Source organism: Mesoplodon densirostris, chromosome 9, assembly GCF_025265405.1.
Source record: "Mesoplodon densirostris isolate mMesDen1 chromosome 9, mMesDen1 primary haplotype, whole genome shotgun sequence".
In the NCBI taxonomy this organism is placed as follows: Eukaryota; Metazoa; Chordata; class Mammalia; order Artiodactyla; family Ziphiidae; genus Mesoplodon; species Mesoplodon densirostris.
In genome coordinates this window covers 26,162,636-26,186,582 of record NC_082669.1, presented here as the reverse complement: position 1 = coordinate 26,186,582, position 23,947 = coordinate 26,162,636, and the positions used below count along the sequence as shown (strand labels likewise).

Here is a 23,947-nt window from a genome sequence, read left to right as displayed (position 1 = left end):
ACTGTCCCGGGTGGGGAAGCTGCCTCGTAGGCCGTCCCCAGTTTTAGTATACGTACGGCCGCAGTGAGCTCTGTGTATTGCCAGGAGCCAGCCTTTGGCTGTGCCCAAGTCCTGGCCTCACTTACCCTCTGACCCCTTCCCAGTGCCAGGATGGTGGAGGTCGGCCTGAAGGGCTGGCTGCTCTGGGCCCTTCTGAAGTTGGTGAGTCCCAGGCCCTGTGTCCACCCCAGGCAGGGGGCCGCTTGGCAACAGTGAGAGAGGGCCTGGGGAGGGGGCAGTTTCTAAACAGATGAGGGATCCCAGGCTCCCCAGAGGAGGGGTGCAGGTCGAGGGTCCTGAGCTGCTCAAGTCTTCAGGTCACGGGGTTAGAAGGACACAAGCGTTGAGCAGTGGGTAGCTGGACTGGCTGTGACTGAGTGCCTCCCACTCCTGGTCCGCTGTGGGTGTCCTGGCCTAAGACGGTTGGTGGAAGGTTAGGGAAGGAGCCAGTCCCGGGGTGCTGATGGCATGGGTTCAAGGGGGGAATCACCTGATGAGGATTTAGCATCTAGGTTTGGGAGGAGGTCTTGCCTCTCAAGTTTCTTGCTCATTTGCACGTCTGGGAAGGTGGGTGAAGGCTTTCAGCGCCCAGCAGGTAAGGGCAGGCAGGGGAAGCTCTGCTCAGAATCTCCAAGAGGGGCCCTGGCTGCAGCTTGGGCACGGTGGCAGCTGCCAGCAACGGCAGTGGTGCCCCAGGTGCACAGGACCTGCATCCACACGGCCCCTTGGAGCAGCCCTCCACCTGTCCAGGGGTCATTGTTTCTCAGCAGGACCACACAGTGGCTTCCAGGGGTCTCCTGGGTGACCCCGTTCTCCCTACTCTCCCCTTACCCTCCGGAGTGACCTTGCTAAAGACAGATGTGCCAGGTCACCTCTCTCTTCAGTGACCCTGTCGCTCAGGGTGGAGGCCTGGCTGTTCCCATCTGCTCACCACCCTCAGACACCACTGGGAGCCCCATGTGCTGCTTTGGCACCCCACCTTCTCCGGCGCTCCCCTGGGATCCCTAGCATCCTGGACCTGCGTGGTGTCCACCCCTCACCCGCCCTGCTCTGCTTCCTTCTCCACGCCTGTCCTGGCTGCCCGCTGCCCCATCAGCTACCTAGAGGTGCTGGCCGGCGCTGGGGCTCGGGGTGACGCTGCCCTGTTCCACAGGTCCAGAGCGAGCTGTACACGCCCATACACAAGCCCGGATACTGCGCCTTCTACGACGAGTGCGGGAAGAACCCGGAGCTGTCTGGAAGCCTGGCGTCACTGACCAACGTGTCCTGCCTGGACAACACGCCTGCCCGCCACGTCACGGGGGACCACCTGGCCCTCCTGCAGAGCATCTGTCCCCGCCTCTACACCGGCCGCAACACCACCTACGCCTGCTGCTCCCCCAAACAGCTGGTGGCCCTGGACCTGAGCCTGGGGGTCACCAAGGCCCTCCTCACCCGTTGCCCCGCCTGCTCTGACAACTTCGTGAGCCTGCATTGTCACAACACCTGCAGCTCCAACCAGAGCCTCTTCATCAACGTGACCCGAGTGGCCGAGCAGGGGGGCAGCCAGCCCCGGGCGGTGGTGGCCTACGAGGCCTACTACCAGCGCAGCTTCGCCGAGCGGACCTACAACTCCTGCAGCCGGGTGCGCATCCCTGCGGCTGCCACGCTGGCGGTGGGCACCATGTGCGGTGTCTACGGCTCTGCCCTCTGCAATGCCCAGCGCTGGCTCGATTTCCAGGGGGACACGGGGAACGGCCTGGCACCCCTGGACATCACCTTTCACCTGTGGGAGCCTAGCCAGGCCGAGGGGAGCGTGATGCAACTTCTGAATGGTGAGGTCGTGCCCTGCAACCAGTCCCAGGGCAACGGCACGTCGGCCTGCTCCTGTCAGGACTGCGCTGCTTCCTGCCCCGTCATCGCCCGGCCCCAGGCCCTGGACCCCACCTTCTACCTGGGCCGGATGGTAGGGAGCCAGGCCCTCATCCTCATCCTCTGCTCTCTCTTCGCCTCGCTCACCGCCTTCCTCCTGTGGTCCCGCCTGGCCAAGCGGTGCCAGCGCAAGACGCCCGACCCCAAGGCGAGCATCAGCCTCGCCCACCGGCTCAGCCTCTCCACCCACACCGCCCTCAGCCAGTGCTTCCAGTGCTGGGGCACGTGGGTGGCCTCTTGGCCAGTGACGGTCCTGGTGGTGGCCACTGCTGTGGTGGTGCTTATGGCAGGGGGCCTGGCTTTTATAGAACTGACCACAGACCCCGTGGAGCTGTGGTCAGCCCCCAGCAGCCGAGCCCGAAGTGAGAAGGCATTCCACGACAAGCATTTTGGCCTCTTCTTCCGAACCAACCAGGTGTTCTTGACGGCACCTAGCCGGCCCCGCTACAGGTATGACTCCCTGCTGCTGGGGCCCAAGAACTTCAGTGGGATCCTGTCCTCTGACCTGCTGCTGGAGGTGCTGGAGCTGCAGGAGAGGCTGCGGCACCTGCAGGTGTGGTCGCCAGAGGAGCAGCGAAACGTCTCCCTGCGGGACACCTGCTACGCCCCCCTCAACCCGCACAACGCCAGTCTCTCCGACTGCTGCGTCAACAGCCTCCTGCAGTATTTCCAGAACAACCGCACACGCTTGCTGCTCACGGCCAACCAGACGCTGTCGGGGCAGACCTCCCAGGTGGACTGGAAGGACCACTTTCTCTACTGCGCCAAGTGAGTCCTCGCGGGCGTGGCTTCTGGGGTCGGCGTGGGCCCCCTGGCTCCCAGGCCAGGTACACAGCCCAAACTGAGGGGCCCCGTGTGGCTCTGGGTCTCGGTCGCAGGGGTGGTGACGTGCCATTCCTCTCCGTGCTCCCTCTCGGGCCCGCACGCCCTAAGTGGGGTGCGTGTTCACTGTAGCTGCTTTGCACCTGACCATCAGAACCTCCACGCGGTCTTTCTGCAGCGCTCCTGACATAGGGCTCATCCTTGCATGTTCTTGGTCTAAGGGTCACAGAGGAATCTGAGGGCCCTGCTCATGGGTGTGCTTCGTTATTTTCCTTTTTGCTTTTGTGCTGGGCCTGGATGCAGGCCAGCAGGGCCATGGGTAGCCCGTGAGGTGCCCCGGGCCAGGGCAGGAGCCAGGGCTGGTTTTAGGTCCTGCTCGCCTGGGCCAGGTACCCTTGTGCAGGCTGCAGCTACACCCCCTCACGCTGTTTGGGGTTTTGTCCCCGGCTGTGTCCACTTTGCCGTGGTGCAAACAGGAGGCCAGTGAAGGCGTTGGGCCTTGGGACCAAGAGCGAAGGTCTCAGAGCTACCAAGCCTGGAGGGGAGCAGGTAGGTGGGCAGGCAGCCGCTGAGGCTCTCTGGGGTTGGAATGGGCAGTGGCCCTCAAAAGCCTGGTCTCAGGGTCCCTTCACACTGTGACAAAAGACCGAGGACTCCAGAGAGCTTGCGTTTGGATAGAGGTTATATCTACTGACATTTACCACGTGAGAAAGTAAAACTGAGAAATGACAAAATATTTCTTAATTCTTTAAAAAATAACAATAATAGGCCCATTACATGCTGCCACAAATAACATATTTTTATGAAAAAGAATGGTATTTTCTGTACCAAAAATGTCAGGAGTGATAAGAGTAGCATTGTTTTGCCTCTTTGCAAATCTCTTTAGGGTCTTGCTTAGCAGAAGATGCTGGATCCCGGCATCTGGTTCTGCGTTTGGCCTGTTGGTTGAAGCTCAGCGAGAATGCTTGGCCACACACTCGTGTAGCCAGAGGAGGGAGGAGTGTTGTAATAGCCTTTCCACAGAATTGTGGATTTTCTCTGATACGTCACCAAAGCTCAGCAAGTGATCTTTATTTTCTTTTTTGCGTTGGGTCTTAGTTGCGGCATGTGGGCTTCTCTCTAGTTGAGGCGCGTGGGCTTAGTTGTCCCTTGGCACGCGGGATCTTAGTTCTCTGACCAGGGATCGAACCCGTGTCCCCTGCATTGGAAGGAGGATTCTTTTTTTTTTTTTTTGCGGTACGCGGGCCTCTCACTCCTGTGGCCTCCCCCGTTGCAGAGCACAGGCTCCGGACGCGCAGGCTCAGCGGCCATGGCTCAGGGGCCCAGCCGCTCTGCGGCATGTGGGATCTTCCCGGACCGGGGCACAAACCCGTGTCCCCTGCATCGGCAGGCAGACTCTCAACCACTGTGCCACCAGGGAAGCCCGGAAGGAGGATTCTTAACCACTGGACCACCAGGGAAGTCCCCAAGTGATCTTTTCTTAAATGTTAGCTGCAATATGGAAACTAGAGCCATGTCAGTGAACTGTCTGTACTCCACAGACTCGAGATCGAATAAGGGTGAAAATGGCAAACAGCATCTTAGTGTTATTATGGAAATAGTTTTGACCTTGCAGACCCCTGAAAGGGTCTCCAGGGCTCCCGAGGCCCTCAGGCCACCCCGAGAACCTCTGGATTGGACGGGGGAGCCAGGGCTCCCACCCTTCAGGTGAGCCAATTTGGGCTGCTTCCCAGAGTCTGTGCTTCAGCCCCAGGGCTGGTGCTCAGAACAGGCAGGTCAGGGAGGAAGCTCTGACCCCAGGTTTCCAGTCCTCGAGTTGGCTTTACTTTGATTTTGGATGCTCACAACAATTCTTGGGTGGCCCGATTATCCCCATTTCAGAGACATGGAAACTGAGGCTCAGAGGGGTATGGTGAGCTGCTCAAGGTCACACAGCAACCAGCACTCCCAGCCAGCTGGTGACTGACGGACGCACTGGCTCACAATGAGCGCTTCGTCCACGCACGTGTGATGTGTTCACAGAAAGGGCTCAGTGGAGGGCATGGAGACCTGCCCAAGGTTGCAGGGTTGGTACGCTGTCCAAGGAAAGAAGGAGTTCCCACCTCTGGGCCTGGAGGGTTCTGGGCTGGCGGGAGGAGGAGGCTGAGGGCAGCGTGAGGCCTGCGTGGCTCTGTTGGTGGTTAGGACCCTGGGGGGCTTGTGTGCCAGACTCCGGCCCCCACCCCAGGGGAGCGTGTGTGACGCTCACCCACCCGCCGCATCTGGGAGGACATGATGGCGGAGCCGGGAGGGTGAGGCTGGGATGAGGGGAGAGAGTTGAGGCCCCGCTCAGGGAGCTCCAGTTCACTCTGGATTGGGCTCAGAAATGTTCTGACCACAGGGTCAGGCGATGGTGCTGGGGGTCCGGGGTGGGGCACCCGGGCCACAGAGATGGGAGTGGGATCAGGAAAGGTGCATTCCTCTCCCTCCAGCGCCCCCCTCACCTACAAAGATGGCACGGCCCTGGCCCTGAGCTGCATGGCTGACTACGGGGCACCCATCTTCCCTTTCCTCGCCATGGGGGGCTACAAAGGTAAGCTGGGTGGCCCCCGGGAGGACAATGAGGGGACATACGGGGCAGGAGTCGAGGGCAGAAGGATGGGAGTGGCAAAGGGCTTCCTCTGCCACCCCCTTCATCTTCTCCCAGCCCTGCTCAGATTCTCTGGTTCTGTGCTTGGGCCCATAGGCTTTGCCTTTGGCTGAGAGAGGGAAGCGGGGTGTAGTCATTCGACAATGACTTGAATGAGGAGGGGAGGGGGAGGGGAAACGGGTGAGGTGGGGGTCAGGGAGGAAAGCAGAGGTGCGGTTGGAGGGTAGCTGAGCGTCTCCTTCCAGGGAAGGACTATTCTGAGGCCGAGGCCCTGGTCATGACCTTCTCCCTCAACAATTACCCTCCTGGGGACCCCCGGCTGGCCCAGGCTAAGCTCTGGGAGGGGGCCTTCTTGGAGGAGATGCGAGCCTTCCAGCGTCGGACGGCTGGTGTGTTCCAGGTCACATTCATGGCAGAGGTAGGCGCTGCAGGATCCCCTGGCTTTGGGGAGGACAGTTCAAGTGGCTCTGGGTGGGGTCTTGTGTCCCCATCGTGTCCTCGCCCCTCCTGAGTGACCTTTAGCTAGCGTCTGCCTGCCCAGGAGGACGGGGTGGTGCGACAGCTATTCTCGCAGCCTTGCCGGGGCTCACAGTGGCTCATGCGCACGGTGCCCGCTGGCCGAGCCCTTGGGTCAGTGGGGCTGGTCGGGTGTGCGTCCACAGCGCTCCCTGGAGGATGAGATCAACAGCACAACAGCCGAGGACCTGCCCATCTTTGCTGTCAGCTACCTTGTCATCTTCCTGTACATCTCCCTGGCCCTGGGCAGCTACTCCAGCTGGCGCCGAGTCCTGGTGAGAAGTGAGGGGAGCAGCGAGGGTGGGGATGGCCCATCAGGGTGCTTAGAACCTTTCCAACCTGCTTTCCAGAGCACTTCAAAACAGCAGAGTGGACACACCCAGAGTGGCTCCCCCAAAGGGTGATGCTTCTTGAAGTGTTCTGTTTCTAAAGGCCATGCGAGTTTTCATTCTGCTCCCTGACAGTACCCCACCCCCAACCTGTGCAAATGCAAAGCTAACATTTACATTGTCTTACAATGCACGCCTGAGGTAGAAGTGGCAGGCTCACAGGGCCTGCCCTCGGGAGGACGGCTCTGCAGAGCGGCCAAAACACAGAAGCATGGAGCAAGCCTGCCCTCTGCCCTCCTCTAACTCAGGTTGGGGGCACATCTGGCAGCCCTGCAGCCAGGAGGCTGAGCCTGATCCCATTGCAGGTGGACTCCAAGGCCACGCTGGGCCTGGGCGGGGTGGCTGTGGTGCTGGGAGCAGTCCTGGCTTCCATGGGCTTCTTCTCCTACCTGGGCGTCCCCTCCTCACTGGTGATCCTGCAAGTGGTGCCCTTCCTGGTGCTTGCCGTGGGGGCCGACAACATCTTCATCTTCGTTCTCGAGTACCAGGTAAGGGGGCAGGAGTTCTGCATACCCCCAGCTGCCCCTGCATGCCCAGGTGCAGCCCTGTATGGGTTTGCTGGGCTTCCTATGGCCTCTTCCTAAGCACTGATGTCCATGTGTACAATTCCTGTAGAAAACAGTGCTTTGCGTTTATTTATCTTTCACATAAATGTATTCATACCATTTGTGTCACCTGAACTTGCTCTCTGTCAGCCCCACATACTCTCTGGTAAGCGTGTCCCATAGCACGTATGTTATTGAGCCCAAGCTCATACTGCTCGCTGCAAGACAAGCCAATAAATCGAGAGACGAGGTGTTGAGGCAAGGAATAGTGACTTGATTAGGAAAGCCAGCAGACTGAGAAGGTGGTGGACTAGTGTCCCAAAGAACCATCTTACCCGAGTTAGAATTCAGGCTTCTTTTTTTTTGTTTTTTTTGCGGTACGCGGGCCTCCCACTGTTGTGGCCTCTCCCCGTTGCGGAGCACAGGCTCCGGACACGTAGGCCCAGCGGCCATGGCTCACGGGCCCAGCCGCTCCGCAGCATGTGGGATCCCCCTGGACCGGGGCACGAACCCGTGTCCCCTGCATTGGCAGGAGGACTCTCAACCACTGCGCCACCAGGGAAGCCCCAGAATTCAGGCTTCTTTTATACTAAAATGGGAGGGGGTGTGGCTTGTGGTTACAAACTTTTTGGTGCTGGGAATCCTTTGTTCTTGCAGCTGTCCATGTAGGTCTGGTCACAATGTTCCTATAAACCTCCAACAAGACAAATGTTAGACTCTGCTCTGCAACTTTTTTCTCTCTATGTGAATGGAAAAGTGTTATACCTTTAAAGGTCAAAGCCTTGAGAATGGGCCGTCATGTATATTTCAGGCCATAGGCAACATTCTTTAACAGAAGATCCAGAGCCAGCTTGACTAAGCACAGGCAACAGAGCACAAAGGTTAGAGATCCAATGTGGGGTCAGGTTTGTTCTTCCTGTTCCACATACAGCCACCTCTGTCTTTGTGCTACGAGGTCGCATTCCATGGAAGGACAAGTCAGGGTCCATTTAGCCTCTCCTGTTAGTGAACATTTAGGGTTCCACGATGGGTCAGAGCAAGGATGCCATGGGCATCCCCAGACATGCCAAGCATTTCTCTGGGCCAGACCCCGAGACGTGAAAGATGTGGCCGAGCACAGTGTTGGCAGGGTCTGCTCGCACTGGGGAGGGTGGAGCCATTTCCTCAGGCCTGGCTGGGTCTCCAGGCGACGGCCGTGCCTGGGGGAGCGGGTGGCACGTGCCAGCTCCCTGCTGGCCTGCGAGGGACAGAGCCCTTGGCCGGATCTTGACCGTGTCCCTGCCGTCCCCACACAGAGACTGCCACGGAGGCCTGAGGAGGGACGGGAGGCCCACATCGGCCGAGCCCTGGGCAGAGTGGCCCCCAGCATGCTGCTCTGCAGCCTCTCCGAGGCCATCTGCTTCTTCCTAGGTGAGCCGGGGCAGCCCCTCCCCACCAGGTACTGGGAGTTCTTGGAGGCTGGCAGCCTCCTTTCCCTTTGTACCGTCTGAGCGGGTGCCGGGCCCTGAGATTCACCCCTGGTCCCCTCCTCCACCAGGAGCTCTGACCCCCATGCCAGCTGTGCGGACCTTTGCCCTGACCTCCGGCTTTGCGGTGCTTCTCGACTTCCTGCTGCAGATGTCAGCCTTTGTGGCCCTGCTCTCCCTTGACAGCAGGAGGCAGGAGGTAGGGGAGGTGGAGAGAGCAAGGGACCCCCATCTTGGCTCGGGCTGGGGTGGCTTTACTTTGTAGAAGTAAAGGCTCAGAGTGTGGCGCTGAGCGCAGCAACAGAGTGCTGGAATGTTTGGGCCACGTAGTCCCCAGTGTCCCAAAGCAACCTCGTTTTGGTAATTTGGGGGAATATGATCAAACCTCCTAAAGTACACGAGGTCATGACATAAAATATAAATGAGAGACTGACAGGGAGGGAGTTCCTGTTTCGGTGATGGTGCAAAATTCATAGGTGTTTTGTCAAGGTAGAAATTAGAGATAAAGGCAACGCACAGTGGCATGTCCCCACTGGGCGGTGCTGGCACGGACCACCTGCAGAAGGTGGCTCTCCCACCCCATGGGAGGGAGGTGGTCCCCGGGGTCTGTTTTGGGGCCACCTTGAGCGCCTGCCTCCTTCCAGGCCTCCCGGCTGGACGTCTGCTGCTGCAAGAGAGCCCGGGACCTGCCCCCGCCTAGCCAGGACGAGGGGCCACTGCTCCGATGCTTCCGCAAGTTCTACGTCCCGTTCCTGCTTCACCGCTTCACCCGTGTGGTCGTGGTGAGTGGGGACGGAGGGGAAGCTGGGGGGCCTCGCACCACCCGGGGACAGGGGTCCTGGCAGTGCCCGGGGTGGCGGGCTCTGCTCAACCTGGACCCTCGCCTCGCCCGTCATCTTTGGAGGGGTGTCGAGCTTGCCCAGGTCCAGGAGCTGAAGCAAGAGGGAGGCTGAGATTCAAGTCTGCCCAACTCCAGGATGTTCCCCATGAGACCCCGCCCAGACCCAGCCTGGGGAACTGCTGGGCAGGAGGCCTTCACAAGGTGCTTCCCTCCCCAGCTGCTGCTCTTCCTGGCCATGTTTGGAGCAAGTCTGTATTTCATGTGCTACATCAAAGTGGGGCTGGACCAGGAGCTGGCCCTGCCCAAGGTGAGCGGGCCCTGGGGCCACCGGTGGGCGCCCTCCCTCCCTTGCCCTCGGCCCCCAGGGACATGGGGAGGCTCAGCAGCACACAGCTGGTGGGGCAGCATGCAGCAGGGCCGTGGTAGGAGTGCAGGACCGCTCATCACGTGGAGCTGGGAAGAGAAGCCACGTCATGTGTGGAAAGCGCAGGAGCTCAGCGCCAGCCCCAGGCCACGAGAGGGAGATGACCAGGCACCCGAGGGGCTGGACGTGGGAGCCAATCGAGATGATTGTCGGGGCAGGATTGCTGAGCACCTGCCTTCTGCTGGGCACTCCACATCCTCAGGCCTGGGCTCCGCAGCAGCCCATGTCACTGTACCGTCCTCTGAAAGACAGTGAGGGTCGGGAGCTCTGTGGAAGGAAAGACCTCTGTGGCTTGAGGGTCCTGGGCAGAGGAGAGATCGAGGGGCATCTGAGCATGAGTGGGATTTGCAGAGGAAGGCAGCAAGGGTGACAGCACGGACCCGTGGGAGGCTGGGGCGCATCCAGGTGCGTTTCCTGGGTGTGGGAGTGATGGGGTGTGGCGAGGAGTGGCGGTAGAGCCCGAGAGCAGGAGGCCGGGGCTCGGGCGTGGGGAAGGGTGCTGACTGCCAGGCTGGGGCCAGCAAGCACACATCGGAGAGGCTCGTCTGGATGTGCAACCAGAGGTGGTGTGGGCTGGTGGCTGGGGGAAAGCAGGTCTGCGTGCCCACGCTCTGGGGGAGAGAGAGCATCATGAGGGCTCGGACATCCAGGGCCACCCTGGGCAGGGTGATGGGAGTCCGGGTGCTGGCAGGAGCCCTGGGATGAGTAGTCTGGGTAGCCATCTGCAGGTGGTGCTGGCCTTGGAAGCAAGATGAGGTAGGAGGAGAGCCAACAGCCAGGATGGCACCTTCGAGCCACCATAGGGAGGAAGAGGAGGCAGCAAAGCCAGCAAGGGTCCAGAATGACCCTGCCACCCATGGTGGCCCTGGGGGCTGCTCACAGGGCTGAAGAGAAGAGGGTCCCCAGTGCCCCCAGGATGGGCATCAGGGGCCTGGTGGGCCGAGCCAACGAGCGAGAAGGAAGGTGGTGATGGGCTGCAAGACCCAGCTGAGGTTTTGTTTATGCCCTTTGTTTATTTTTCTTTGGGGGAGATTTGTTTGTTTCTTATGATGTTATAAAACTTATTTCTTTCCATTTTTTTTTTCTGGTAAAATATACGTAACATGAAATTTGCCTTTTTTTTTGCGGTACGCGTGCCTCACTGTTGTGGCCTCTCCCATTGTGGAGCACAGGCTCCGGACGCGCAGGCTCAGCGGCCATGGCTCACGGGTCCAGCCGCTCTGCGGCATGTGGGACACGAACCCGTGTCCCCTGCATCGGCAGGCGGACTCTCAACCACTGCGCCACCAGGGAAGCCCCATTTTAACCATTTTTAAGTGGCGTTAAGTACGTTCTCATCGTTGTGCCACACTCACCACCATCCGTCTCCATGGCTCTTTCATCCTGCAAAACTGAGCCTCTGTCCCTATTAAACACGGACTCCCCATCCCCTCCCCCCAGCCCCTGGCACCCACCATCCTACCCTCCGTCTCTGAAGTTGACTAATCTAGGTACCTCATGTAAGTGGAATCATACGTTATTTGTCCTTTTGTGATGGGCTTAGTTCACTTAGCATAATGTCCTCAAGGTTCAGCTATGCTGTAACATGTGTTAGAATTTTCTTCCTTTTTCAGGCTGAAGAATATTCCTACGTATACGAATGCATATACATCACAGTTTCCTTAACCATTTTTCTGTTGATGGATATGGGTTGCTTCCGTGTTTTAGCTATTGTGAAATAATGCTGCTATGAACATGGGTTTACAAGTATCTCTTTGAGACCCTGCTGTCAATTATTTTGGGTATATACCCAGAAGTGGAATTGCTAAATCATATGGCAATTCTAGTTTTTAATTTTCTGAGGAAGCTCCATACTGTTTTCCACAGCAGCAGCTGTACCATTTTACATTCCTACCAACAACGCACAGGGTTCCAATTTCTCCACATCCTCACCGACACTTGTTTTCTGGGTTTTTTTGGTTTGTTTGTTTGTTTCTTTTTTGATAATAGCCATCCTAATGGGTGTGAGGTGGTATCTCATTGTGGTTTTGATTTGCATTTCCCTAACAATTAGTGATGTTAAGCATGTACTTACTGGCCATTTGTATAGCTCCTTTGGAGAAATGTCTATTTTTGAATTGGGTTGGATTTTGTTGTTGAGTTTTAAGAGTTCTCTGGATATCCTGGATAATTAATCCCTTATCAGATATGTGATTTGTGAATATTTCCTTCATTTCTGTTGGTTGCTTTTTTACTCTATTGGTAGTGTACTTTGATGCACCAAAGGTTTTAATTTTCATAAAGTCTAATTTGTCTATTTTTCTGTCCGTTAACTGTGACTTTAGTGTCATATTCAAGAATAAATCTTTGCCAGGAGTTCCCTAATGGTCTAGTGGTTAGGACTCTGGGCTTTTGCTGCCAGGGCCCGGGTTCAGTCCCTGGTTGGGGAACTGAGATCCCACAAGCCTTGTGGTGTGGCCAAAAAGAAGAAGAAGAACAACAACAAAAAACAATAAATCATTGCCAAATCCAATGTACTGAAGTTTTCCCCCTATGTTTTATTCTAAGAGTTTTGTAGTTTTAACTCATAAATTTAGATCCACTTTGGGTTGATTTTTATATGTATTTATGTATATTTTTGAAGGTCCAACTTCATTCTTTTGCATGTAGATATCCAGTTTCCCCAGCACCATTTGTTGGTGGGAATGGTCTTGGCTCCCCTGTCAAAAATCATTTGACCATATATGTGAGGGTTTAATTCTAGGCTTTCTGTTCTATTCCATTGGTCTATGTGTTTGTCTTTGTGCCAGTACCACACTGTTTTGATTATTGTATCTTTGTGGTAAATTTTGAAATCAGGAAATACGAGTCATTCAACTTTGTTCTTCTTTGCCAAGATTATTTAACTATTTGGGGTCCCTTGAGATTCCAGTATGAATTTTAGGATGGATTTTTGTATTTATGCAGAAAATCATTGGGATTTTGATAGGGATTTCATTGAATCTATAGATTGCTTTGGGTACTATTGACATCTTAACAATATTAAATCTTCCAGCTCATGAATATTGGATGTCTTTCAATTTCTGTCTTCTTTAATTTCTTTCAGCAGTGTTTTGTAGTTTTCAGTGTATAAGTCTTTCACCTCCTCGGTGAAGTTAATTCCTAAGTATTTTATGGTGCTATAGTAAATGGAATTGTTTTCTTAATTTCCTTTTTGGATTACTCATTGCTCATGTATAGAAATACAGCTGATTTTTGTGTGTTAATTTTGTAACCTACAACTTTGATGAATTTATTAGTTCTAGCGGTTTTTTTTGGTGGATCTTTAGAGTTTTATATATGTATATAAGATCATGTATTTTATGAACAGAGATAATTTTACTTGCTTTCCAGTTTAGATGCCTTTAATTTCTTTTCCTTGCCTAACTGCTCTGACTACAACTTCCAGTATTATGTTGAATAGAAGTGGTGAAAGCAGGCATCCTTATCTTGTTCTCAATCTTAGAGGAAATTCTTTCAGTCTTTCACCACTGAGTATGATATTAGCTGTGGGATTTTCATATCTATGGCTTTTATCATGTTGAGGAACTTTGCTGTACTCCTGCTTTTCTGAGTTTTTTTTTTTCATAAAAGGATGTGGAATTCTTTTTTTTTTTTTTGGCCACGCTGCACGGCTTGCAGGATCTTAGTTCCCCAACCAGGGGTCGAACCTGGGCCACAGCAGTGAAAGCGCTGAGTCCTAACCACTGGACTGCCAGGGAATTCCTAGGACGTGGGATTTTTGTCAAAAGTTTTTTCTGCATCAGTTGAGATGATCATGTGCTTTTCTCTTCATTCTATTAATGTGGTGTATTACATTGACTGATTTTCATGTGTTGAACCACTCTTGGATTCTGAGATAAATCCCATTTGGTCACAGTGTATAACCCTTTTAAAATATTGTTGAACTCAATTTGCTAGTATTTTGTTGAGGATTTTTTTCATCAATATTCATAAGGGATATTTGTCTGTAGTCTTTCTTTTCATGTAGTGTCTTTGTCTGGCTTTGGTATTAGGGCAATTCTGGCCTTATAGAATGAGCTAAAAGTGTTTCCTCCTCTTCAATTATTTGGAAGAGTTTGAGGAGTATTGGTGTTAATTCTTTTTAAAATGTTTGATAGAATTCACCAGTGAAGTCATCAGGTACAGGGCTTTTCTATGTTGAGTTGATTTTTGAAAATGGATTCAATCTCCTTACTAGTTATGGGTCTATTCAGATTTTCTATTTCTTCTTTTAATAGTGTTGGTAGGCTCTGTGTTTCTCGGAATTTGTCCATTTCATCTAGGTTATCCAATTTGTTTGCATACAATTGGTCATAGTACTTACTTAAAATTCCTTTTATTTCTGTAGAATCAGTAGTTGTGTCCCCACTTTCAATTCAGATTTAGTAATTTGAGTCTTTTCTTTTTTTCTTAGTCAACATAAGTAAATCTTTGTTGATTTTGTTAAACTTTTTGAAGAACCAATTCTTGGTTTCATTGATTTTCTGTATTGTTTTCCTATTCTTTATTTTATTTATCTCTGCTCCAATCTTTATTATTTCTTTTGTCTTGGCAGCTTTGTGTTTAGTTAGGTTTTTTTTTTTCTGGTTCTGTAAGTTGTATAGTTAGGATGATGACTTGAGATCTTTCTTCTTTTTTTTTTTTTTTGCTGTACGCGGGCCTCTCACTGTTGTGGCCTCCCCCATTGCGGAGCACAGGCTCTGGACGCACAGGCCCAGCGGCCATGGCTCACGGGCCCAGCCTCTCCGCGGCATGTGGGATCTTCCCAGACCGGGGCACGAACCCGTATCCCCTGCATCGGCAGGCGGACTCTCAACCACTGCGCCACCAGGGAAGCCCTCTTTCTTCTTTTTTATTGTGAACATTTATAGCTGTAAATTTCCTCCTTAGCACTGCTTTCACTGCATCCCATAAGTGTTGGCATGTTATGTTTTCATTTTCATTCATCTGTAAATTTCTAATTTCCTTTCTGATTTGTTCTTTGACCCACTGGTTGTTTAAGAGTGTGATGTATAATTTCTACAAGTTTGTGAATTTTTCAGTTTTCCTTCTGTTATTGATTTCTAACTTCATGTAGTCGTGGTCTGAGAATATACATGATATGATAACTATCTTTTTAAATGTTGAGACCTAATATGTGGCCAAACACATGGTTTATCCTGGAGAATGTTCCATGTGTATTTGAGAGGAATATGTATTTTGTTGTTGGGCAGAGCTTCTGTATATGTCTGTTAGATTTAGTTGGTTTATTGTGTTGTTCGAGTCCTCTATTTCCTTAATTATCTTTTGTCTGTGTGTCCTACCATTATTGACACTGGAGTATTGAACTCTCCTACTATTATTGTAGAACTTTCTATTTCTCCCTTCATTTCTATCAAGTTTTGCTTCATAGATTTTGACGGTCATTCATTAGGTGTGTAACTGTTTATACACACTTACTCTTGCTTTGTTGAATCTTTTATTAATATATAATGTTCTTCTTTGTCTTTTGTAACCTTTTTATTTAAAGTCTATTTTACCTGGTAGTAGGATAGCCACCTCTCTTTTGCCTACTGTTTGCATGGAATATCTTTTTTCTATACTTTCACTTTCAACCTGTGGGCAACTTTGGATATCAAGTGAGTCTCTTATAGACATCATATTTTTCTTATCCATTCTATTAACCTCTGACTTCTTTTTGGAGAGAGTGGTCTATTTACATGTGAAGTAATTACTGATAAGGAAAGACTTACTTATGTCATTGAGCTATTTGTTTTCTGTATACCTTATAGCTCTTTTGTCTCTCATTTCCTGCATTACTATCTTCTTTTTGTTTAGTTGATAGTGAAATGCTTAAATTCTTTCCCATTTCCTTTTGTGTATATTCCATGGCTATTTTCTTTGTGGTTATCAGGGAGATTACATTAAATATCCTAAAATTTGTTGAATTTATCCTAGTTTAACATGAATTACATAGAAAAAATATGTTCCTATACAGTTCCTTTCCATTTCCTTTCAGTCATTGCTATCACAAAATTACATCTTTATGTACTGTGTATCCAAAAACTCAGACTAATAATTTTTTATGTATTAGTCTCTTAAGTTATGTAGAAATTAAAAAACGGAGTTACAAACCAAAGTTACAATCAAACTAGCTTTTATAATTTTCGATGTATTTACCTTTACCAGTGATCTTCATTTCTTTATATGGCTTTGAGTTATACCCTAGCATCCTTTCATTTCAACTTGAAGGACTCCTTTTAGCGCTTCTTGCAGCACAGGTCTTGTGGCAACAAACTCCTTCTGCACTTGTTTATCTGGTAATGCCTTAATTTTCCCCTCATTTCTGAAGCACAGTTTTGCCGGAAGTAGGATTCTTGGTTGACAGTTTTTTCTCCTTAAGTACTTTGAGTATACAAACCCACCACCTTCTGGCCTTCAAGTTTTCTAATAAGAACTGTGCATATAATATTATTTGGGATCCTTTGTATATGATAAGCTTCTTCTCTTTTGTTGCTTTCAAAATTCACTTTTTGTCTTTATCTTTCAACAGTTGAATTGTAATGTGCCTTGGTGTGGGTCTCTTTGAGTTTATCCTACTTGGAGTTTGTTAAGCTTCTTGGATGTTTATATTCATTTCTTTCATCAGATTTATGAAATTTTGGCTGTTGTTTCTTCAAATAATCTTTCTTCCTCTTTCTTTCTCTCTCTTCTCTTTCTGGGATTCCCATGATGCGTATATTGGTCTACTTGATGATGTCCCACAGGTTCATTTTTTTTATTCTTTTTTCTTTCTCTTCTTCACTTGATAATTTCAATTGTCCTATCTTCATGTTTGGTAATTCTTCTTCTGACTGCTCAAATATGCTTTTGAATCCCTATAGTGAATTGTTTATTTAATTATTGTACTTTTCAGCCCCAGAATTTCTTTTTGGTTCTCTTTTATGTTTTCTCTTTATTGATCATTCCATTTTGGTCATACATTGTTTTCTTGACTTTGTCCATATGTTATTTTAGCTCTTTGAGCATCTCTAAGATAGTTGTTTTAAAGTCTCTGTCTAATAAATCCATTGTCTGGTCTTTCTTAGGGATGGTGTCTGTTGATTAATTTTTGTTCCCAGGTATGGGCCATATCTTTCTGAGTCTTTGTATGTTTTATGATTTTCATTGTTGTTGTTGTTGAAAAATGGTCATTTGAGAGTTCACAGTAACTCTAGAGATCAGATTCTCTTCCTTCCCCAGGGTTTGCTTATTTATTTATTTATTTTTATAAATTTATTTATTTGTTTTTATTTTTGGCTGTGTTGGGTCTTTGTTGCTGTGCATGGGCTTTCTCTAGTTGCAGTGAGCGGGGGCTACTCTTCATTGCGGTGCGCGGGCTTCTCATTGTCATGGCTTCTCTTGTTGCAGAACACGGGCTCTAGGTACATGGGCTTTAGTAGTTGTGGCACGTGGGCTCAGTAGTTGTGGTTCGCGGGCTCTAGAGTGCAGGCTCAGTAGTTGTGGCACAAGGGCTTAGTTGCTCCGCGGTATGTGGGATCCTCCTGGGCCAGGGGTCGAACCCATATCCCCTGCATTGGCAGGCGGATTCTCCACCACTGCGCCATCAGGGAAGCCCTATTTATTTATTTTTATAAACTTAATTGTTACTGATGTCTCTGTCCTGGAGGTCAGCCTGAGATGTAAATTTAAAGTCTTTACAGATCTTTTCTGAGCCTTCACCTTTCCCTGGGCATGTGCAGTGACTGTTTAAATTCCCCTGTATTTGTGGTTGATTTTGAGTGTCATGTTCCTTAAAGGTCTGGCTCTCAAAAAGGAGAAAAAGGGAGATATGAAGGGGAAAAACAATAAATCAAGCACTTGCTCTTTAAATATCTTGGAAGTAACTTCAGCTTGAGGTGAAGGTTTTAATGGTGCCTGACTCTGTGTCTGCTCTATGGATATCAGAAGCAGCAATGAGTGATCAGAACACATATCCTTGATATTTAAGAGATGGGCCTTATAGCCTACCCTGGATCCTGCAAGCTGTGTGCAAACTGTTCGTGGAATGCATGCATGGCTGCCTGCTTCAGGCTGGGAGGATAAAGGATGAGTAGCCAGTACCATGCTAAGAACCATCCAAGCCTTTCTCTGGAAGCTTCAAGCCCTCAGTCGACCCCAGAATTCCAAAATAGTTACATCAGACAGATTCTGCCAGTGCAGTTGGAGTCTTGGTGGGGAGGTGGTATTCTGGTTCTTCCTATTCCAACATCATCCCTGATGTCACTTTGAGGTTTTACGTTATAGGAGAAGGGAACAGGCCATGCAGATGCCTGGCACATGGCCTTGAGGGTATGCACAAGGGTGTTTACATGTGCGTGTCCATGCAGTCTGTGGTCACAGGCCAGCTTGTTAGACTGTGGCTGTACCAAACTGGGGATGATAAGAAGGGGTAAAATTATGTGTATATGTTTGTGTGTGTGTCAGAGAGTGTGTTCATACAGACTGGTATATGATGCTGTGTGCATGTACCTCCATGAGTGTGTTCTGTGCATGTACCTGTAATTATATACCTGGATGTGTGTACCTTGGTGTGTGTACCTCTATGGGCACACCTCTGACCATGTACATCTGTAATGGAACCGTACGTGTGACTCTGTGAGCACGTATCTCTGTACCCCTGTGAGCGTGCACCTCTGTGTGTGTACCTCTTGAGCATTTGCTGGAGTGAGGCTCTTGGGGTGTGTCTGGCCCTGGCCTCACTGACTGTCCTCTGTTCCAGGACTCGTACCTGCTTGACTATTTCCTCTTTCTGAACCGCTACTTTGAGGTGGGGGTCCCAGTCTACTTTGTAACCACTGGGGGCTACAACTTCTCCAGTAAGGCAGGTTTGAACGCCATCTGCTCCAGCGCAGGCTGCAACAACTTCTCCTTAACCCAGAAGATCCAGTACGCCGCCGAGTTCCCTGATGAGTGAGTGCCCCAGCCCACCCCTGTCTGTCCCCCTACCCTGCTCTGCTGCCCACCTGCTGCCATGTGCCTGGGGAGGCCCAGAATGAAGGCTGGACCATAGGAAGGACCCGCCACAGCCTGCCTGTGTGGTCCTGTCCCCTGAGCTCCTCTCCCCGACCCTCAGGTCTTACCTGGCCATCCCTGCCTCCTCCTGGGTGGACGACTTCATTGACTGGCTGTCTTCATCTTCCTGCTGCCGCCTTTATGTCTCTGGCCCCAATAAAGATGAGTTCTGCCCCTCGACTGTCAGTGAGTATGGGGCCTCTGGGGGCTCAGGGCCCACTACATCTTGGGGAAACTGAGGCTAGAAAAAGGAGAGGACTGGTGGAGGATCTCTCAGCCCCTCCCACTCTTCGGCAGGGTCAGTCGGGGCGGGAGGGTCCCGTCTTGGAGCACAGGTGTGGGGGACTGCACCCGTATGTGTGGACGCCCAGCTGGCCCACCAGGCAGTCACCCCCTCATGCCCCTGCTGAGTTGTGTCCACACCCGCCGGGCAGGCTGCTGCTCACATGCCGAGGGAGTTGAGTGAGAACAGCACGTGGCGCTACCCCGGAGCAGCTGCGCTTGTAGGCGGAGTGGGGAGGCCCCGTGGTGGCTGCTTGTCTGCCCAAACTTCTCTGCCTCACTTGCTCATAGGTACCAGCCGTTTCCATAACTGAGAGGGGAACTCCTCCCATAGTTAGAGACAAATGCAAATCTCTCCAGAAGTACCCATGCCTGTTGCGGCAGTGGCAGTGCATGGGGATCATGATGGGAAAGGACCACAAGGCGGGCAGAGGGGGTGCTGCCTGGCCTTGGGGGTGCCGCCACCTGGAGCCCCTGCTGTCTTTGCAGACTCCTTGGCCTGCTTGAAGACCTGCATGAGACCCACAGCAGGGTCTGTCCGGCCATCAGTGGAGCAGTTCCACAAGTATCTTCCCTGGTTCCTGAACGATGAGCCCAACATCAAATGTCCCAAAGGGTAGGCGGGGTGGCGGGTCCACCAGGGAGGACAGCTGTGTGCGCGCCCAAGGCGGGGGCACAGAGGGGCAGGAGGCAGTGTGGGTTCTCTGGGAATGGCCATAGGCCAGGAACATGGAGGGGGCCCGATCCTTGGCTAACCTGCTCTGGTCTTCTCCCTGCAGCGGCCTGGCAGCGTACAGCACCTCTGTGAATTTGGGCCCAGATGGCAAGATCTTAGGTAAGCACGGCCTCAACTGGAGGGAAGACCAGAGCCAGCTGCTCCAGGGGCCCCACGAGTCCCAGGGAACCTTCTCTCCTTCCTCCTTTATGGGGGACTTCTAACTGCCCTGGCCCTATCTTCAGAGGTCACATTACCCAGCTCCACATCCTCAGACTTTACCCCATTTCTGCCCTGCTTCCTTCTCCCCACCCCCAAATCCAAGGTCAGTGTGACGTTCATGGACTTTTCAGTGGCTGATGCCACACTCGGGAGCCACCCACATCCTTTTCTCTCAGGCACAAGTCACACCCAGATGTGGGCAGTGGGCAGCTGGTTAAATGAATGACTATTGTACTTACCCAGTGGGTGCCCTGATGCACAGCTCTGTTAAGTCAGCTGTTTCCATTTTTCTGACTCCCTTTATGGTCCTTTCCTATAGGAATATGTACTTTGGAAAAGTAATTAAATGAATTTTAAGAATCCAATGCATGTTTTGAAACCATACAGAGCAGCGTTTGGGTTCATCTGGGAGATCTCTTCTTCTTTTTTTTTTCTTAATTTAATTTTTGGCTGCGTTGGGTCTTCGTTGCTGCACACAGGCTTTCTCTAGTTGTGGTGAGAGGGGGCTACTCTTCCTTGCGGTGCTTGGGCTTCTCATTGCAGTGGCTTCTTTTGTTGTGGAGCACAGGCTCTAGGCACGCGGGCTTCAGTAGCTGTGGTGCATGGACTCAGTAGTTGTGGCTCACAGGCTCTAGAGTGCAGGCTCAGTAGTTGTGGCACACGGGCTTAGCTGCTCTGTGGCATGTGGGATCTTCCTGGACCAGGGCTCTAACCTGTGTCCTCTGCATTGGCAGACGGATTCTTAACCACTGTGCCACCAGGAAGTCCTGGGAGATCTCTGTAAGCTCTATCCATCAGAGGCAGGGCTGGGACTTGAGTCTTGCACAGCAGTAGGACCAGCTGCAGAGTTTGCAGGACTGGGGCCAAACCAGCATGCAGGGCCCTTTGCTCAGAATGTATTAAGAATTCCCAAATGGTGGTGGCAGAGTCCTGAACCCAGCCGGGCGCTATCCCTTGGGGGTTCTGAGGGCTCCTGGTACAGGCTCTGACCTTTGCAGCCTCGCGGTTCATGGCCTACCACAAGCCACTGAAGAACTCTCAGGATTACACGGAGGCTCTGCGGGCAGCTCGGGCGCTGGCAGCCAACATCACCGCCGACCTGCGGAAGGTGCCGGGCACCGACCCAAACTTCGAGGTCTTCCCTTACACGTGAGTCCCTGGGCACTGGGATGCAGGGAGGTGGGCCCGAGTGAGGGTGCTGGGCTGGAGGGCGGCTGCTGGGTGGGGATGGGCTCCAGCAGGGAGGCTCGGGCTGCACCTGGGCCCGGGCCCCCCGAGACCCTCCCCTAGCTGCATGCTCATCCTGAAGTGGGCGTGGGATGCCATGGAGCGGTGACTGTGCTCTGCGACCCGCAGGATCACCAACGTGTTCTATGAGCAGTACCTGACCGTGATCCCTGAGGGGCTCTTCATGCTCACCATCTGCCTGCTGCCCACCTTCGCTGTCTGCTGCTTCCTGCTGGGCATGGACATCTGCTCCGGCCTCCTCAACCTGTTCTCCATCATCATGATCCTGGTGGACACTGTGGGCTTCATGACCCTGTGGGATATCAGCTACAATGCTGTGTCCCTCATCAACCTGGTCACGGTAGCCTGCTGGCTGAAGGGGCGGGGCTCCAGGGCAGGAGGGGTGCTGGCCTCATAGGATGACCCCAGCCCTTTCTAGAGTCTAGGTGCTGCCCGCTGGTCTGGGTGGGGACCCCTGCCCCCGCCCTTTTGTGGCTGAAGCCCCCTCTCTCCCCACAGGCGGTGGGCATCTCTGTGGAGTTCGTGTCCCACATCACCCGCTCCTTTGCCATCAGCACCGAGCCCACGCGGCTTGAGAGGGCCAAGGAGGCCACCATCTTCATGGGCAGTGCGGTGAGTGGATGGGCTGCCTCACGTAGTCCTCGGCCGGCTGCCCCGTGCCCAGCCTGACGCCCACCTGTGACCCCCAGGTGTTCGCAGGAGTGGCCATGACCAACCTGCCCGGCATCCTCGTCCTGGGCCTGGCCAAGGCGCAGCTCATCCAGATCTTCTTCTTCCGTCTCAACCTCCTCATCACTGCGCTGGGCCTGCTGCATGGCCTGGTCTTCCTGCCGGTCATCCTCAGCTACCTGGGTGAGTGCCCAGGCTCCTCTGATACTGCCAGGCCCCTCCCTCATGACTCCAGGCCACAGGCAAAATGCCACGAACACACACAGCCCTGCTTACCCGGGACAGTCACTGCCCAAATTGCGAGCACACAATTCCTCCTGGTTTGGAAAAACTGCGGTTTTTCACTTAACATGTGAAAACATCTTTTTTGTGTGTCAGATGTGTGTTTCCAACACTCAGTGGCCGTAGGGTTCTGTGCTGAGTGCTGTTGAACTTTTGATCATGACCTTCAGCAAGAAATATATTTTCACACTGAGAGGTGATGTGTATAGGCACGGACACGGACAGGCAGAGTAGAACAAGCATTTGACAAAATAACACTGCCGGAGAAGCCTCGGATATTTTCTGTTCTAGTCTATCATTGATTTTTTTAAAAATGCTGGTGTTATCTGCGAAACTGATTTCATGACTCATTCATGGGTGACTACTTGCAGTCGAAAAACATATCCTCTCCTATGGATCAGCCACAATCCATTTAACCAGTTAACCTTTGACCTCATCCTCCAATATTTCCTGGAGAAAGTCCAATATGTGAATGTTGATTATTCATGCCAATGGTTAATGCCCCCCAGCAAGTTTTACCATTTAAACTCCTACCAGCAACACGTGCATTTCCGTTTCCTCATTGTTGAGCACAGTCATTTACACACCCCGTCCCCACAAAGAGATTTTTTTTTGTTGTTGCACTGGGCGGCTTGCGGGACCTTTGTTCCCGACCAGAGATTGAACCCGTGCTCTTGGCAGTGAAAACACGGAGTCCTGACCGCTGGACCACCAGGGAATTCCACCGCCCCACCCCCGCAGAGATTTAAACTGGGCCCACAGGACGAAGCGTCCCCCGTCTTACGGTGGGCAAGCTGAGAGCAGTTCAATGCTGCACCATTCCCTGACACCCGGAATAATAATAATGGTAATTTTAGAGAAAACATTTACAGAAGGGTGTGTTTGTGCTCTAATATATGTGCACTAATCGTCTTATCACCTCTGGAGGTAGGTGATGTTTTCATCCCCATTTCACCGATGAGGAAACTGAGACTCCCACCCCAGTCACAGAGCTGGTCACACGCAGTGTATCTGGAGGCCACACAGCTCCAGCACCCCTACCCAAGGCACCAGCATCTTGTAGAAACTTCCTGACCCCCTTTGGAAGAAGAGAGTGTATTGGGGATGGTGGGTGGCGAGGAGGACAGCCCCAGGGGCCACCCAGTTGGGGAGCTACAGGTCCCACAGGTCGGGGCACCCCTTGGAGATTCCGAGTGGCCGGGAGTGAGGAAGGAGCTCGCAGGTCCTGCCCCCTCAGGGGATCTTGACAGAGAGGCGAGTGGCAGGCGCAGAGGCCCCTGGGCCCCTCCCTGACCTGAGTCTGACAACAGAGTGAGGAACGGCTTCTCTCGGCAAGGAGCGCTTGCACAGGGTGTCCAGGAAGAGAGGAGGGGGGGCAGTCAGAGGCCATGGGCGTCTGGGGGCTTCCCCTGCAAGATCCCCAGATGGCAGGGGTCTGCACTGGAAGGCAGGTGGGCCAGGGGCTGGGCGCGGATGGCGGCTGAAACGGCTACTGGCATTTAGGCGTAGGGTGGGACGAGGGCTGCGGCGAGGGGCAGTGGTGGAGGTGGAGGGCTTCGGGCTTAGCTCTCGCTCTCGGGAACCTCCTTTTTAGGCCACAGCAAACGCCTGCGCCCCGCATCCAGCATGCCGCTTCCCTGACCGTGGTCCTCTGTACCTATCTCTCTGCAGGGCCTGATGTCAACCGAGCTCTGGTGGAGCTGCAGAAGCAGGAGGGGGAGGTGACTGCGGCCAAGGCGGCCTCCTGCTCCAAGTGCCCTGCCCCGACGAGCACGGCCAACAGTGTCTATGTCAACTATGGCTTTGAACATCCTGCCAAGAGCGAGGGTGGCCTGGGTAGCTCTCGGTCTCACAATAAGCAGAAGCTCTGATGGAGCCAGAGCCCCTGTCCAA

The 23,947-nt window shown here is 52.4% G+C and overlaps 1 protein-coding gene across 1 annotated transcript; it reads left to right on the top strand.

Annotated features, from left to right (window-relative positions):
* Positions 1-150: 150 nt before the first annotated feature.
* NPC1L1 (NPC1 like intracellular cholesterol transporter 1) lies at positions 151-23,925 on the top strand. The gene is made up of 19 exons (XM_060107699.1): positions 151-201; positions 1,193-2,718; positions 5,244-5,344; positions 5,647-5,819; positions 6,064-6,192; positions 6,612-6,794; positions 8,147-8,261; positions 8,389-8,516; positions 8,962-9,099; positions 9,376-9,465; positions 18,344-18,534; positions 18,698-18,822; positions 19,408-19,534; positions 19,698-19,753; positions 20,854-21,004; positions 21,212-21,443; positions 21,602-21,715; positions 21,793-21,955; positions 23,726-23,925. Exons 1-19 carry the CDS (start codon positions 151-153, stop codon positions 23,923-23,925), a joined length of 3,993 nt encoding a protein of 1,330 aa, XP_059963682.1.
* The last annotated feature ends 22 nt before the right edge of the window (positions 23,926-23,947 follow it).